At 44.8% G+C, this 14,786-nt stretch overlaps 1 protein-coding gene across 1 annotated transcript in view; it reads right to left on the bottom strand.

The window, feature by feature from the left end:
• Nucleotides 1-14,343, bottom strand: part of pde8b (phosphodiesterase 8B) — a 190,736-nt gene extending 176,393 nt beyond the window's left edge. Inside the window, exon 1 of the mRNA XM_067982683.1 lies at nucleotides 13,674-14,343. Within this exon, the coding sequence (XP_067838784.1) occupies nucleotides 13,674-13,943 (270 nt within the window). The 5' untranslated portion in view covers nucleotides 13,944-14,343. The remainder of the gene's footprint in view (nucleotides 1-13,673) is intronic.
• Between the last annotated feature and the right edge of the window lie 443 nt (nucleotides 14,344-14,786).

Below are 14,786 nucleotides of genomic sequence, written 5' to 3' on the forward strand. Positions count from 1 at the left end.
GCGGAGTTAGAATCGGAGATCAGCGGAAACGGAACAGGAAATGGAGCCGCTCCATTTTAACTGCTCGCCTGTTCCAAGTGGAGAGAGTTAAATTCTCCTCAGTATGTCTGAACACGCAATGCCTGCCTGAATTTCAGATACGCGCTGCTAGTTGGTAAGGCTGCCAACCGGGAACGCAAAGTCTTTGGGGCCGATTTTAGCACCCGCTCTTGGGTGCATTCTCGACGGGGGGGGGCTCGAAAATCCCGAAATGGAGGAGCGGGACCGGATCGCGCCTCGATCCCGCCCACTTCCGGGTTCCCCGCTGGTGGGAATCCCGCAGGCAATTAAAGCCAGCGGGATGCCACTTGAGTGCATTTACTTTGCTTGTTCAGGTCATTAACTGACCTGATTAAGGGACTGTGTGTGATTTTGGATAAACATGGGACTGTTTCACACACTGGGGGAAACAGTCCCAGTTGAAATGGACGTGTTGCAGCCGTCAGCCTGTGGCAGCTGCAAAGGTCCATTTGACAGGTGGGGGGGGGGGCGGTGGAGACCCTCAGCCATTGCAGGAGGCTGCTCTGTCACCTGGGACAAAGTTTGGCCTCCACCACCCTCCTCCTGATGGTCGAAGTCACCAACCTGCACACTTACCCCAGGGTCCGGAGACATGTACCTACCTTGCGGACCCCCTCAGATGTACATCTTGCGGATGGGGGCCGCCGTAGCTGCAGTCATGACCTCCTCGGAGGGCGAACGGCATCACCAGCCTCGCCATCCATGCCGTCCACCTCTGACACGTGGAGCTCCACAACAGAGTGCTGTGACACATCCACCTGTACAGCAGGAGGGAGGGCTACCGCAGAGAGAGATGCGTCGCAGAGGGCACTACCCTCGCCACATGTTCCACAGACCGAGGCTCAGCCTCCTGGACCTCTCTGAGCAGCAGTGCACACGGAGGCTCAGAGTCAGTCGACATGTAGCCGTGGACATCTGCAGCCTCTTTCATGCCGAGCTGCTCCTGGCTGGCCCGTGCACCATCTTCCTACCTGTTGCTGTCAAAGTCACCACTGCCCTCCCGAACTTCTGCTCCACAGCCTTCCAGGCTGCAACCGGGGACATCCCCAATGTCTCTCAGTCGTCTGCGCAGAAGAGCCCTGCAAATACACCTACACCCACTCTACAGTGACACACTGGGTGGCATCAGTGGTGGGTCCTCATAGGGATACCCAGGAGCGGGCATTATTCCACAAACCGGACAGGATTCGCGAAGACATGGCAGTATTGGTGCCAATATAATGTGTGATGTGAGTTGTTCTTTAAGTCAATAGATGTAAGAACCATGACAAACCATTAAACACCCTTGTGCATTCCCTTCATGTTCACGACACATTTGTCTTACGCTGCCTACTGCACATATGTGATGCCTGCCCTGTGGCTGCAGCACAGGTGGTGGCAGGTTGAATGAGGCTGGCCGTGAGAGAGATGCACGAGAGGGTGAGTATGGGATAGAGCCATGAGATTGTATGAGGATTGGGTTGCGTGGTAGTGGCGGGATGAGTACTGGCGAGGTGAGTAGGTGCAGGTAAGATGAGGATGAGTGGGTATGAGGGCTGATGTGACAGAGTAGTGTTGGCAGTGCTGAAGGAGATGTGGGGTGGGGGTAGTGTTGTGGCAGACGGAGTGTAGGGGAATGAGTAAGTGTTCTCACTGTGGCTGACCTACTGAGGTCATTGCAGCGCCTCCTGCCCTGTATGCCGGTGGGCGATATTTTGGTGGCGCAGGAGACCTCCTCTGCCACCTCGAGCCAGGCCTTCTTGGTGGCAGAGGCAGGCCGCTTCCTCCTGCCCGCCGGGTGGAAGATCTCTGTCCTCCCCCTCCTCCTCACCCCATTTAATGATACCTGGGGTGAGGCATCATTAAACTGGGAGCAGCCTTCTCCCTGGGCTGCTCCATGCTGTAATTTTTGCTGTTTGTGGCAGCATCTGTCAGTGGAGGACTGCCCCTTTAAATAGAGCGCCTCCAGCTGACAGATCTTACTGCGCATGCGCAGCCTGCCCGACGCGCAGATCAGCATCGGGGAACCCGGAGGAGCAGGTAAGTGGATCCAATTAGTGTGTTGCCTGCTACGATCGCGCGGGCAACCCACTAATTTCACCGGGCGCGCTGGCCTACCCGCCGAGAACCCGCACCCCTGGTAAAATCGGGCCCTTTGTGCGTAGATTTAGTTATCAAAAGAAATGTATCAGGCATTGTGGAAAGAAATGAGATTTTAAGGATCCCAAAATTACTTGATGCTAGTAAAATCAGGGAAAGCATTTTTTGGTTTGATTTCCATTATAACATTTCAGACATTCTTAAACATAGTCATTTTACTTTTTAATGTAGTTATAATTCTGCAACATCATAAACGTCCCATTTTAAATTATTTATCCAGTGACAATATTACTTTTGAATTAAAAATAAACAATTATACGTATATTTTTGCTAGGTTTAGATTCCTAATGTCATTACATCTACTGTGTTTCCTTGAATAACCAGCAGTGTCATCGCTGAATACAGTCATTTGGTGCAAATCACACACTCATCAGTAGATGCATAGACAAAATTTGAATGGACCAGATTTTGCTGAAGCGAGGCATCTTGCAGGGCACCATTAGATAGACCTTTTTCAGCATCATTTAGCTCAAAATTTTTTTGCCCTGGAAGTTGCTGGAAGTGTGAGCTGATAACCGGGCAATGGGGCATCTGGGACCTCGGTGAACGATGGGACCAACAGTCTATCTCCTTAACCAATGAGATTTAAGGATTGAGAAAGAAACAGAGGAATGATGAAGAAAGAAATAGGGTGAATTAGAGTCAAATCAGGTACAGAAAGAGAGGGAAAGAAATATTGGATTAAGAGAGAGAAAAAAAGAGACAGAAAGGAAAAGTAAATTTAAAATTTAAAATGTGAAATTTTAAAAATCTCTCAGAAAAATTTACTACCTGCAGGAATGAAATTGAACACTTTAAATTGTTCCATTTCTGTGCCAGAGAAGTTGATTGGCATTGCATTTACAATTATCATGTCGTTAAAAAGGTACTTACGCTGTTAATTACAAGACTTGACTTTCTGTTGCGAGTTTAATGGGCAATTCATGTGCAAATCCTGCAAGTTCTTAAAAATAACGGGGAGGCTAAGGGCAAGATGCCGTTTGTGCGAAGCAAACGGCAGAGTGGCATAAATTGACCACAAATTCTGCAGATTCGCAACTCACGGCATGTCTCTTAACGCCCTGAATTTGGTGGCCGATTTGCACATTAATAATGGTGTGCGTCGTTAACACACCGTTATTTTTCCAGCAAGATCCGGCCCAATATATTCATTCACTGTACACAAATGGATCCCACATTTGCCTACGTAACAACAGTGACTGCACTTCAGATATAATTCATTGGCTGTGAAGCACTTTGGAATGTCCTGAGGACATGAATGTAATGTAAGTACAAAAATGTAAGTTCTTCCTTCAACTTAAAGAACAGATGCTACAAATGAAGGGTCTGATGATTAATGCAGGTACCTGCAGCATAGACTGTATAAAAGATAGCACTAATAACAAGAAAAATATGGAATGCCAAAAACTTGAAATCAAAACAGAAAATGCTGAAAATACATATCAAGTCATTCAGCACCTGAAAAAGAAGTGACAGGTTAACATGTCCAGTGAACGTGTTCACTTATTTGCTCTCTGGGAATGGTCCCACCCAAAACTTAATCTGTCTAGTAGTATCTGCTTTTGTAAAAGATAGCACTGGTATGTTTACTATTTGGGTATCATACGGGAGCTGCGTGGCATTTAATGGTAGAAACATTGCACCTATCAGTTTGACTCTGTTTTGATTTTTTAAGAGAGGTGCAGGCAGACAGCATCATATTAGTCTGTCCTAATCCACACCACTTTTCGATGAGTAATTCCTTGTAATCCAGTCTGTTCTTTAAGTGAAGCAATTGCTATCCATAAAATGGTTTATATGCTGTTTGTATGCTTAGTGAAAGCAAGTCGGGAAGTGGTCAACTGCTCTCCCACTGCATCTGAATGGAGAGAGTATAATGTGGCCCTGGCTGTACTAGATTTTTACACTTATTAGGTCTAAAGTGAGCATTACTGAACTACTTGTTCCCCAAGACACTCAACCACTGCTGTGTCACTGACTGCGTGCTTCTACTTTTGCTAGTCTTTTTTTTCATACAAAAAAGACTTCTTTCAAGTTATGGTTGCTAACAGCAGTTGCCATGACATCAAAAAGACATCAATAGTGATGACATTGCTCCCATCTGACTGGTCTTTATTTCCAGCATAGTGCGAGTTTAAAGCCAAGAACTCTTATAAAACATGCCATTAGATGTTACCATCAAAAACCAACACTTAAAAGGAGGAATATTATTCCAGTGGGTAGACCTTTTCATTGACAATACTTTCCTATTGTTGGTAACGTGGGGAATAAATCACATGCAGATTTCAAAGAATTAAGTTAATCTTTGCTTGTCAAAATTCACTCGTAAAATCACCTTTATTGGCATTAAATCGCAAATTAATACTCCTACAGATGCACATTTCAATATGACCCCTAGCCCCGATTTTAACTTGGAGCGAGGGGCAGGCATGCAGCTGGCGGGGCGAGTGGCAGGCTTCACCTGGTTCGGTGATGTGAGGCCCGGGCAATTTTAACTCCCGGCCTCATTTAAAAATGCACGGTGGACTTCCCCTCCGATCCAGGCATGGGCCTAGAGATTCGACCGTGCATCTCAAGCATCTCCACGTCAGTGACAATAGCCTTCCAGCAGCTCTGCCGAAGCCACCAGAGGAGCACCTCGTAGGAGTGGTAGAGTTAGCAAACCTTCTTTAAAGAAAAGCACAATGGGTGACAAAGTAGTTTATTACAATATTGTGCTTGCAATTGAAATCAACACCTTTATTACATTGGCAACTTTGGTCTATAGAATCTTCTCATTATGCAGCTTCTTAGTCTGCATTGTCAGAGATTCATTGACATGGAGGTTGGCTGAATGGTTTAATGTTCTTTAATGCAGAATCAAGGGAATGATGAATGGGTAATGTTGAGGGGCTTTTCAGGTAAGGAGATTGAGTAGATCACTGAAAGCACTGCTCTATCAACTGCTCCCCGACCTGTTTAGCTGCGATGTGTTCTTCTGGCCCTTCTCCCTGTGGTTCCCCCTCACCGTCCAATTCTTCCTTGTCTGATGATGCCTGTTCTTGTTGCTGTGCCTCTTCCAACTCCAATCCCCTCAGCATTACCAGGTTGTGCAGAATGCAGCAAACTACATTGTTTCCTTCCAAATGTTTTGTTCTATTTAGTTTTAGAGTCAGGAGGTTGTTCCACTTTGTGAGGACACTATAGCCTTTCATTAGTTATCTTTTGGTCAGTGTTACATCTTCTATGTTCTATCTATTTTCTATATATTCAAAAACATTTGTTGTTCCCTTTCCCCTAAATGTAGAAAACAGATACATCCAGAATAAAAACCTGGAAGTACACACACTGGGTGCTTAGTCATTGTTGGGCCAATGGTTTTCACACTTGCAAGTTTACAAGAATTTTGTTGCTACATAGTGCTTATATTAAATAATAAATAAAAATGCTTCAAATTGTGACATCAAATTTGTAATGAAAAATAAATCTAATAAACATAAACCTTCAGTCAAGTCCACACATAGAGAATGCACAGAACTTCAGAAATGCCTTGTTGATACATAAATGAACAACATGGTCATTTATGCTCAAGTCTAACAATTTTATAAATAGTGTTAAAATTAGCTTTGGAACATTAAAACAAGTTGACTCCTACAGTACAAATTTCAAATCAAATTTGTTCTGTTTATGTTTAAATCAGCAAACAGGCATTTGTTGTCTGGCATTGGCAAAAATATTTGTATTATATATTTACTTGTTACATTTCCCTAAAGAATCCTGAAATCAACCCATCAGGGAAATTGAATTTTCATTTTTCAGGTGAAATATGGGTTATTTAATTTCTATTTTTTTTGCACTGATGCAATCTCAGAAACGTGTGATTTTCAGCAGAGCAATGGGATTTGTAACAATGCAGACACAGTGAAACAGCCAATCCTACCACACCTGCACAAATGCTGCTGAGCCATCTGCTAATGAGCTAATGAAGCTCCAAACCCATATAAGACCCAATTTCCTTTAATCCAGTTGTGCAGTAAGGAGATTATTTGGAGTAGAGCAGAGAGGGCTGTGGGGAAAGTGCAGGGGAGTGAGAATAATTCGACAACTCTTTCAAAGAACCGGCACAGGCATGATGGGCCAAATGGCCTCCTTCTGTGTGGTATTATTCTATGATTCTAAAGGGAAGTGACATTCATAGAGGAAGTCCTCCAGGCTCTAATGGAAAAAGTGAGGCAGTAGCAAAGTAGCTCTTTCAGGGGTGAAAGGCAAACCAACAGGGTGCACCAGGTATAGGAGGAGAAAACAATGAGGATTGATGTGGTGTCCAAGATATAAATCTTTTATACTAACTGTTTCATTGCCACACAGAGGCCTCACTGTATGAAAGAATGATCAATAAGCTCCAGATGTGCCAGTTTTGCTTCCTGTTTTGCTGCTGCTGGATCTTTTTTCTTCTTCCATGGTCTTCAGCTGCTCCTCAACTATTTACATGGGGTGAGGCATCTATTGCGATTTGGTTCAGAATGCACCACACCACAATTATTTTCTGGCCATTCTATAAAATCCCACGAGTGGTCCAAATATCTGAAGCATTGGTTCAGTAGGCCGACATTCAATTTATGCAGATGATAACTCAAATGTAATGATGAAATTTGACCCCTAGGCTTTACTTAGATGTACAAGTTGATGCAATTCATTTCTTAGCTTCTTTCTTTCCTTTTTCTCTTATTTATTTTTTGTTGGTTTGTTAATTATTTCTTTGTTTTGTTACTCTTTCTGCCCGGTGCCATGAAACATTCATGAATAGATCCTGTTCCCAGGCACTTGTCAATGCCATTCTGAAGCAGCTGCTAGGGCATATGATACAACAATGTGGGGTCAACATGTCTTCCAAAGACATTTAGACACCAGACTGCATAATATTCTATGTCACCCTGCATAATATCAAAGAGATGTATCCAGACATTCTAATCTCTACAAGCTTACAAATGAATCACTGAAAAGATCTTGGGCTTATGTTAAACCTCCATGTTTAAGAAAGAACTTGTATTTGCACAGCACCTTTCAATGTACTTGTGAACTGAAGTCACTGTTGTAATTTGGGAAACACGACAGCCAATTTGTGTGCAGCATGGTCCCACAAACAGCAATGAGATAAATGACTAGATAATCTGTTTTAGTCATGTTGGTTGAGGGATAAATATTGACAAAGACAACTCCCCTGCTCTTCTTCGAATAGGACCATGGGATCTTTAGGTTCCATCTGAGAAGGCCGATGGGACCTCTGTTTAACATCTCATCCAAAAGATGGCACCTCTGACAGCACAGCACTCTCTCACCACCGTACTGAAACAACAGCCTAGATTATGGAGCTTGAACCCACAACCTTCCGGCTCAGAGGCAAGAATGCTACCACTGAGCCAAGGCTGACATCGCCAACTTTATGCGATGAAAACAATTACTGATCTTTAGGGATAGATTTTAAATCTCCCGACCCAATTTTTGCTTCCGCTGCTGACGTCACTCCCGCTGGTTTTGGGTGGGAGACTGTCTTGGATTATTTAAATGAGTCGCTGGAGTTAAAATGAACCTCACGTAAACCAATTTATTAACTGGAAATGTGTAGCAGAACTTTTCTAACCAAATCGAGTTTTGCCATTCGAACAAATTTTAAATTAGCAGTAATTTTCTGTGCCTGCACTCTGGGTTACTGGTCGGCAGGAGCAGGAGCAAAAATCCTTACTCACTGATCTTCCAGAACTGTCCAGGAGCAATATTCTAGAGCGCACTGGAAATACACTCTGCTACATCAACATCTTCATCACCCAACTGGGGCCTCATTATAATGAAGCAGGTGCTGAGTAAGTCAGAAGGGGAGGTTCGGGCCTTAAGGGCTTTCGCGATGAGACCATTTTTTTTTCAGATAATGGGGAAGGATGAAAAGAGGCAATTTTTTTAATTAACGTATGCATGCCAGAAGCTGTGTTTTTTGCATGTTGGTGGTTTTCACATTTATTTAAAGGTTCAATTCCCTGTGATCGAGTTTGTGCTGCTATTTCATGGTTGAGACAGAAGCAGCCCGACAAGCTGAGGCCTAGATGCCCCTGCAGTTTGCCGAGGAAGGTGTTGTTAACAAGGCAGCACTGTGATACCAAGCAATAGGTGGAGGAACAGGGAAATTAAATGTGGTATGATGAATGATGCTGCAGGAATATGAGGAGAGCGCTGGAGTGACTATCAGGCTTCCTTTTATATTCAAGGTGGCATGGAGCAGTTGCAAGGCGAGGGAGAGAGGGTTTTCCTACCCTGAGGTAGGTAAACAGGTCTTTGTGCCTCAAAAGAGGCCCAGGCCAGACTTCAACAGCTGGCAAGGGGACTTGTGGTTATTTCCCCTGCTCTACCTCTAAGTAAGCTATATCGCAAAAGGAGCGGGGTGGGGGAGGGGGGGCAGTACTGATCACGCCCTCTATCACTAGGTGTGAAGAACTAACAGCATTCTGCAATAAGTACTTGAGTAGAAAGAACATTTTTTGTTCATAAAGTCAAAAATAAAGGTATTTCTGGACTATACTAGCCTATCCCTTCAGACAGATAGCACCAAGGCAGCAGCCCTGGAATCAGTAGTGGCAGGTTTTTCTGGGATAAATTTGCCCCTGAACTGCACGTGGTGCAATTAGAGCAACTCTGGGCGTAAAGCCCTCTGATATTGATTTGCATTTAATTTACATTGCTCCACCCTCTCCAGGTGCAATCAAGTGCAGACACCAGATAGCCATAGAGGAAATTTGTGTGCTATGCAATTCAATAGCAGAAGGTGAGTAAAGGATTAGTGTCCATTTTTCATTTGCACTACACATGTTTTTAGGACACTATTTGGCCAGTGAGTCCAGTGGGCAGCCTCACTCACTGATAACTGAATTTCTAATATGCGCTATGTGCTAACCACAATTTTCTGACCTTTAATTTCAAAGGTCCATAAATCATGTGCCTTGTACGCACAATTTGCGGTAGGCACTTGCGACGGGCAAGGCTGTCCGCCAAAAGCACAAACATCGGAGAATTACCCCTCGCAAATGGATGTGTAAAGCCAGTGGAATAATTGTTGAATAACTTAGGCACTTCCTAGTGGGTGGATATGGATTGCCATTGGTAATGGCCTGGGCCGAATCTCCAACTTCTCCTCTCAGCTTTTACTAAGGGAAAGGGAAGAAAATTAGAATTTACAGTAACAATAAAATAAATACGTAAAAAAACCTTGATTACCTCTCAGTTTGTTTCTCTTTATATTTCCCTTCGCTTTTTCTCCCTTTCGACTGTCTTGTGTCCTACATCACTCTGAAAATTGGGATAAAGGGCTGGACCTTCTGCCAGCAGCAGCAGCAGGAGGTCTACAGCGATATTAACCGCCGGGTCTCATTTAAATGTTGCCAGTCCAATTCCCAGCCATTCCGCATGGGAAGAGGGCGCAGAGTGGCTACCATTAGGGGAAGATCAGGCGGCCCTTGGTTGCCTGCCAGCTTGCAAGTGTGGTGAGGAGGGGGTTTCGGAAGGGTCTTACGGGAGGTGGGGGGGGGGGGGGAAGTCGAGTCTTCAGCAAGGGAGGCCACGACTTTCCTTCTGGGGCCTGGGAGGAGCACTCATGCTTCTCCAAGCTCCACAAAGGACCACTTATCTTTTGGGGCCTCTGCTTCTTTCCTGGCAGCTTCCGACCTGGTTTCACCCGGCAGGAAAGCTGCCGCAGCTTCCCCGCTCAGGCCCCCGTTCAAATGCAATCAGGGTCCTATTGATGCAATAGGACCCCGATTTGCATAGATTCATGAGGCCCCTATTTGCTTTAGGCTGAGGACACTATCATCAAGAAAGTAGACTGGATTTTCCGGTTGGCCCTTCCTTGCAGTGGAAGCTGCCTGGCTTCCCAACCCACTTCCCTTCCGTCTGCCCCTCTTACTACCAGTCTTTGAGACTGTCTGCTGAAAGGGGGCAGAAGGCACAGAGTAGTGGTAACAAGGCCCCAGATTTTGTAAATGGAGGCAGGGGGCCCAGTAGGGGCTTCCTTTCTCTCCAATTCGGTCCCCATTGACGTACATTTAGTACTCTTGACCCTTTAATATCCCTTGTCACCTCTTTGAGAACTACGGTGGTGCTCTCGCTGCAGCACCGCCTCATTCTCCTCATAGCACTGGTGGGAGAACCACCTAGCGCCCGCCTTGCATGCTAAAATAGTTGCCACCCAGGAAAATGGATTGGGGTCAGAATAAATTTGGAGGGCCCAGTATCCCTTTAAATCAGCAGTGATCCAAATGTTTGCTGATCACACTTTATGTGCTCTTTAAACTGAGAAAGAAGTGTTTATAATCTGCCTAACAGAATCAGAATATTAGAATTGAAATAACGATAGCCCAAATGCAGCATATCAATGTTGAACAAACAATCATGTAGCTAATGTTACTGAATATTTTTATTTCAAGAGTACAACTCATGTGAATTCCAGTCCTTACCACCTGACTTGCAAAACTATACTGCAATTTAGTAAAACCATGTGTTACTCACATCATAATAGTTTTCCTGGAGGCATCAGAATGAATAAAACATTATAAAACTATCATTCTACAATAATTCAGCACATTTCTTTAACCCTTTCTCTCCATTCTGCATTTGTGATTCCACTTTTTTCTCCAATACTTAATCCATAAACTCTTAAAGAGCTAAACAAGACAGATAAGGGCTGATTCTGTGACTTTAGGCAACATGGTCCAAGGATCTCTGTCTGCACAGAAATAATTGTGCAAGGGGAGTGGGGAGCTTATATTACCGGATTCAGGAAGGTCATCTAATTTAAATAATTATCACATGCTTCCTGTGCATTTTCCATGAGTGCAGGGATTACCATGGTGAACAATGAGGACAGCAGCAGCTCTTAAAGAGCTACTGCTCTTTAGAAACAATGCTCTATACTGTGGCTAACTGATGCTGTAAAGATTGAATTGCCAGTTGACGAGACTTTGCTTTTCTGATTTTCAACAGACCATTCAGCCATAATTGGGACAGAGGATAACTCTCCTCTATGACCAAATGTGCAGCATGCCTGGCAGGAGGCAACTGAGAGTAAAAGCTGTCTTCCATGTCCGTAGTCATGGGAACAGATGAGGAAGAAATTCTTTGGGCGAAAAAGAATTTCTTCCATGTCCGTAGTCATGGGAACAGATGAGGAAGAAATTCTTTGGGCGAAAAAGAATACCAAGGGATGGATGGCTGCCTACAGGTTGAAAACTCAAAGTCCATACTACATGCCACAAGCACTTAGCCCCAACATCAGCAAAGAAGCATGGAAAACACTGGCATAACTCTTAACATCTTACACGCCAAAGTTTTCATGTCTGCAATGCCTCAGCTTAAACTTTGTGGCTGGTGCAGAGAAGGGTAATGTCACACCGAACCGTTGTATTGTTGTGCCACCAAGTCAAAATGCCACCTCAAATTACTTGCATGCTGTGCAGTCATCCTTTCACACAAGATGGAACGTAGGCCATGGCATTAATGTTAGATCCAAATGGTGAAAGTATGTGTTATGTCTGCTTTTAAAAGAGAAGTCTGCCCACAACCAGAAAAAGAAAAAGTGCACAGATGGTATCCCTGCCACCATGCGCCATCCGATCTGCCATATGGAAGAACCTCTGGAAATCATGGAGGTGGAAGCCGTAGAAGGTGTGAGCTAGGGACAACTGGGCATCTTCGTCCCAGCCTAACAAGGCAAGTGTTCTCTTAAACATCTTCTCGCTGCCCCTTCAAACCCACTGACTCAGTGACACGCAGGAAATGCCAGCAGCAACATGGGACTCAATGTATTGCCCTCAATGTGTGTAGAACCATTTGCAGCATGTGTCATGCTAAAGCACATTCCTTTTCTCTTTGGGTAGGGGCCTCCCCTTATAATATGCTCACCACTAGGGACAAGTTTGGAAGCGGTCACATCACATTAGCACCGGTCACACACTCCTGACCACATAGCCATCAGCACAGATACAACCAACATGAGGAGTGGTTCCTGTGTGAACACCTGGTGAAGCGCATCGCACAATCCCAATTGATACGCACCACCTGAATACAATTAACACTAATTGATATAAATCACATGGATACAATTAACATACCCCACTGCTTAGGGTAGTACCTGTTGTGACTCATGCATCCTACATCTTTTGGGTTCCCAGGCCACCCTCTCCTCACCTTCCTGCTTAACTGCAGTAGACCTTTCATTGGTTGCACACCCACGTTCTCAGTCAGAAACTCTTTTGCACTTCTTTCATTGCTGTGGTGATACTTCCAAATCTTCTCCTTCATTAAACTAACAGGAGTTGTATATCCACAGGAATCACCCAATCGTCCACCGTAATTTCAGTAGAAGATCCTCAGAAACCCTGGTGTTTTCGTGGATCTTCTGCCGAAATTACAGTGGATGATCGGGAGAACCCCAGTGGAAATTTACCCCAACCCGCTCCTCCCCTCCCCTCCCCTCCCTTCTCCCCCACCGCAGCTCCAAAGGAGGAAATTTAACTCCTGGCCTGGAAGTGGCTGGACGAGCGGGCAACTTCGCCCGGGAGCAGCGGCGGAACCTTCGACTGCCGGCAGCCGGTCAGCTGCCTGCCCGAAACAGGCGGAAAGAGCTCAGCTGCCAGCTGCTGAAGATCAGGCAGTCCAGACATTGCCCACGTGCTGGAAGGTAAGTCAGGGGAGGTGGGGTGAGGGGGTTCAGCAGGGTCTCGTGGGTGGGGATGGATGGGGGGAACCCAAGTGTAGCAGATGCCGAGACTTTCCTTGTAGGGACCCGGAAGACCCTGCTCCTCCTGACCCCACAAAGGAAAGTTTAACACTCATCTTCTTCCAGCAGACCAGGTTTCACTAAGCGGGGAGGCCACGATGGGCGCATTGCTCAGTCAGCGGTTAAAATGCCGTCGGGGTCCTATGTACATCATAGGACCCTGCTTTGCATAAGTGTACGACGCCCCCACCTGATTGAGGGGAAAACAACAATATTGAACTCGCTGGGGGGTGAGAATGGAGCGGGGAATTGATCCACTCCGTTTTAACTCCCACTTTGCTTGGATTCTGCCGGGCTGGGCGAGTTAAAATTTCCCCTCCAGTCTCACCTAAAATACTCACTTTTCAATTGAACTGCGCAGCTGTGCAATGTTGTACAACTTCATCATCAACGTTCTTAACAGGCAAAAATTAGCCCTTTTTCTAACATTTTAAGAAAGCAATGTTAACTAAAACCAGATGGAATGTGTCCCAATTATATATACCTCTAGGTATGAAAAAGTCAGTTGTTACTGTAAATTATTAACCTATGTTCTAAAATGCAAATTGAAACTGATTTTTCTGACGACAGTGGATTCAATAATTCAATTCAAGGAAGAATGCATCACCATAAATTGTCATGTGTGTGTCTGTATCAGGAATATACAAAGCTGAAGGCAATAAACAGAGCCTGTTACCTTAACACTAGTGTGGCTGGTTTGGGTCTCAGCTTCTGTGCAGTTGCTGTTTTCCTTCTTCTCTCGACGTGAAGAGGTACGTGTTGCCCGACTCTGGTATGCCAGCACGGAGGGCAGCGATTCAGCCGCGTCTGTCTTGATGAAGAAGCCGTGGACTGTTGCTGTGCCTTGGGAGATGGTGGTGGTCTGATGTGGGGAGTTTGATTCGTCTGAATCTCTGCAGTAAATCACTCCGCTTTGAGAGACATGGATACTAGGAGCACAGCCCATCACTCTCTGCTCAGCTCCAGCTGTTGGCTGGACTCTTTTTCTTTCCCTCTCTCTCTTTGCCACACTTTCTCCCAGTCAATCTATCACCCTCTCTTCCTTTCTCTTTTGTACCTTTGGTTTCCTTTTGTTGCTCTCTGTTTCTATCCTATATCCTCCTTTTAATCTTTTTTTTCTTTTATCTCTCTTTTCTGTCTTCCCTCTAAAATCAATTACCCTTTCTCTCCACCTCTCGCTTTCCTGCCTCTCTCGGTCACTTTTTTCTCTTTCCTCCTCTTGTGCCCTCAATTAACAAATAACCTTTGTCTACATAATTAATATTCTGTGTAAGCCCGAAGGCTTTTTCATGCTCCTTTTTACCGATCACTGAATGGGTTTCATACAATATAGTGCAACAATATCATCCAGAAAATTAATTTGTTATCACCGTTCAGAATCAGTGAACCTCTGAATCAGACTCCCTCTGATCTTCTGCTTTTCTCCTCAGCAGAGACGATAGTGGTAATAATCCACAAGAGGGAGAAAATGTCTCTCGAAAATGTCTATGATTCATGTGATTAATCATCTGCTCTCCTTACTTCACCACGATGCTCCCATCAGAAGCTGTGATTGTAATTCACTCTATTTGTGACGTCAGAATAGTCCTTGAACTTTGACCTGGTCTCAGAGGCCATCCTAACTTCCCGTTAGCGACATCCAGGTGCTTTACCTTGGTTACCTGACACTATCGTCGCAGTCCTGGTACTGACAGATACGTTTTTCAGTTTCTCCGTGGCATGTTATCACAGTTGTGTTCCCTGCTGTTCTTCATATTCCAAGTAACAGACTAATTGGGCTTTCATATAA

The sequence above is a fragment of the Heptranchias perlo genome, chromosome 4, assembly GCF_035084215.1.
Source record: "Heptranchias perlo isolate sHepPer1 chromosome 4, sHepPer1.hap1, whole genome shotgun sequence".
NCBI classification, from domain to species: Eukaryota; Metazoa; Chordata; class Chondrichthyes; order Hexanchiformes; family Hexanchidae; genus Heptranchias; species Heptranchias perlo.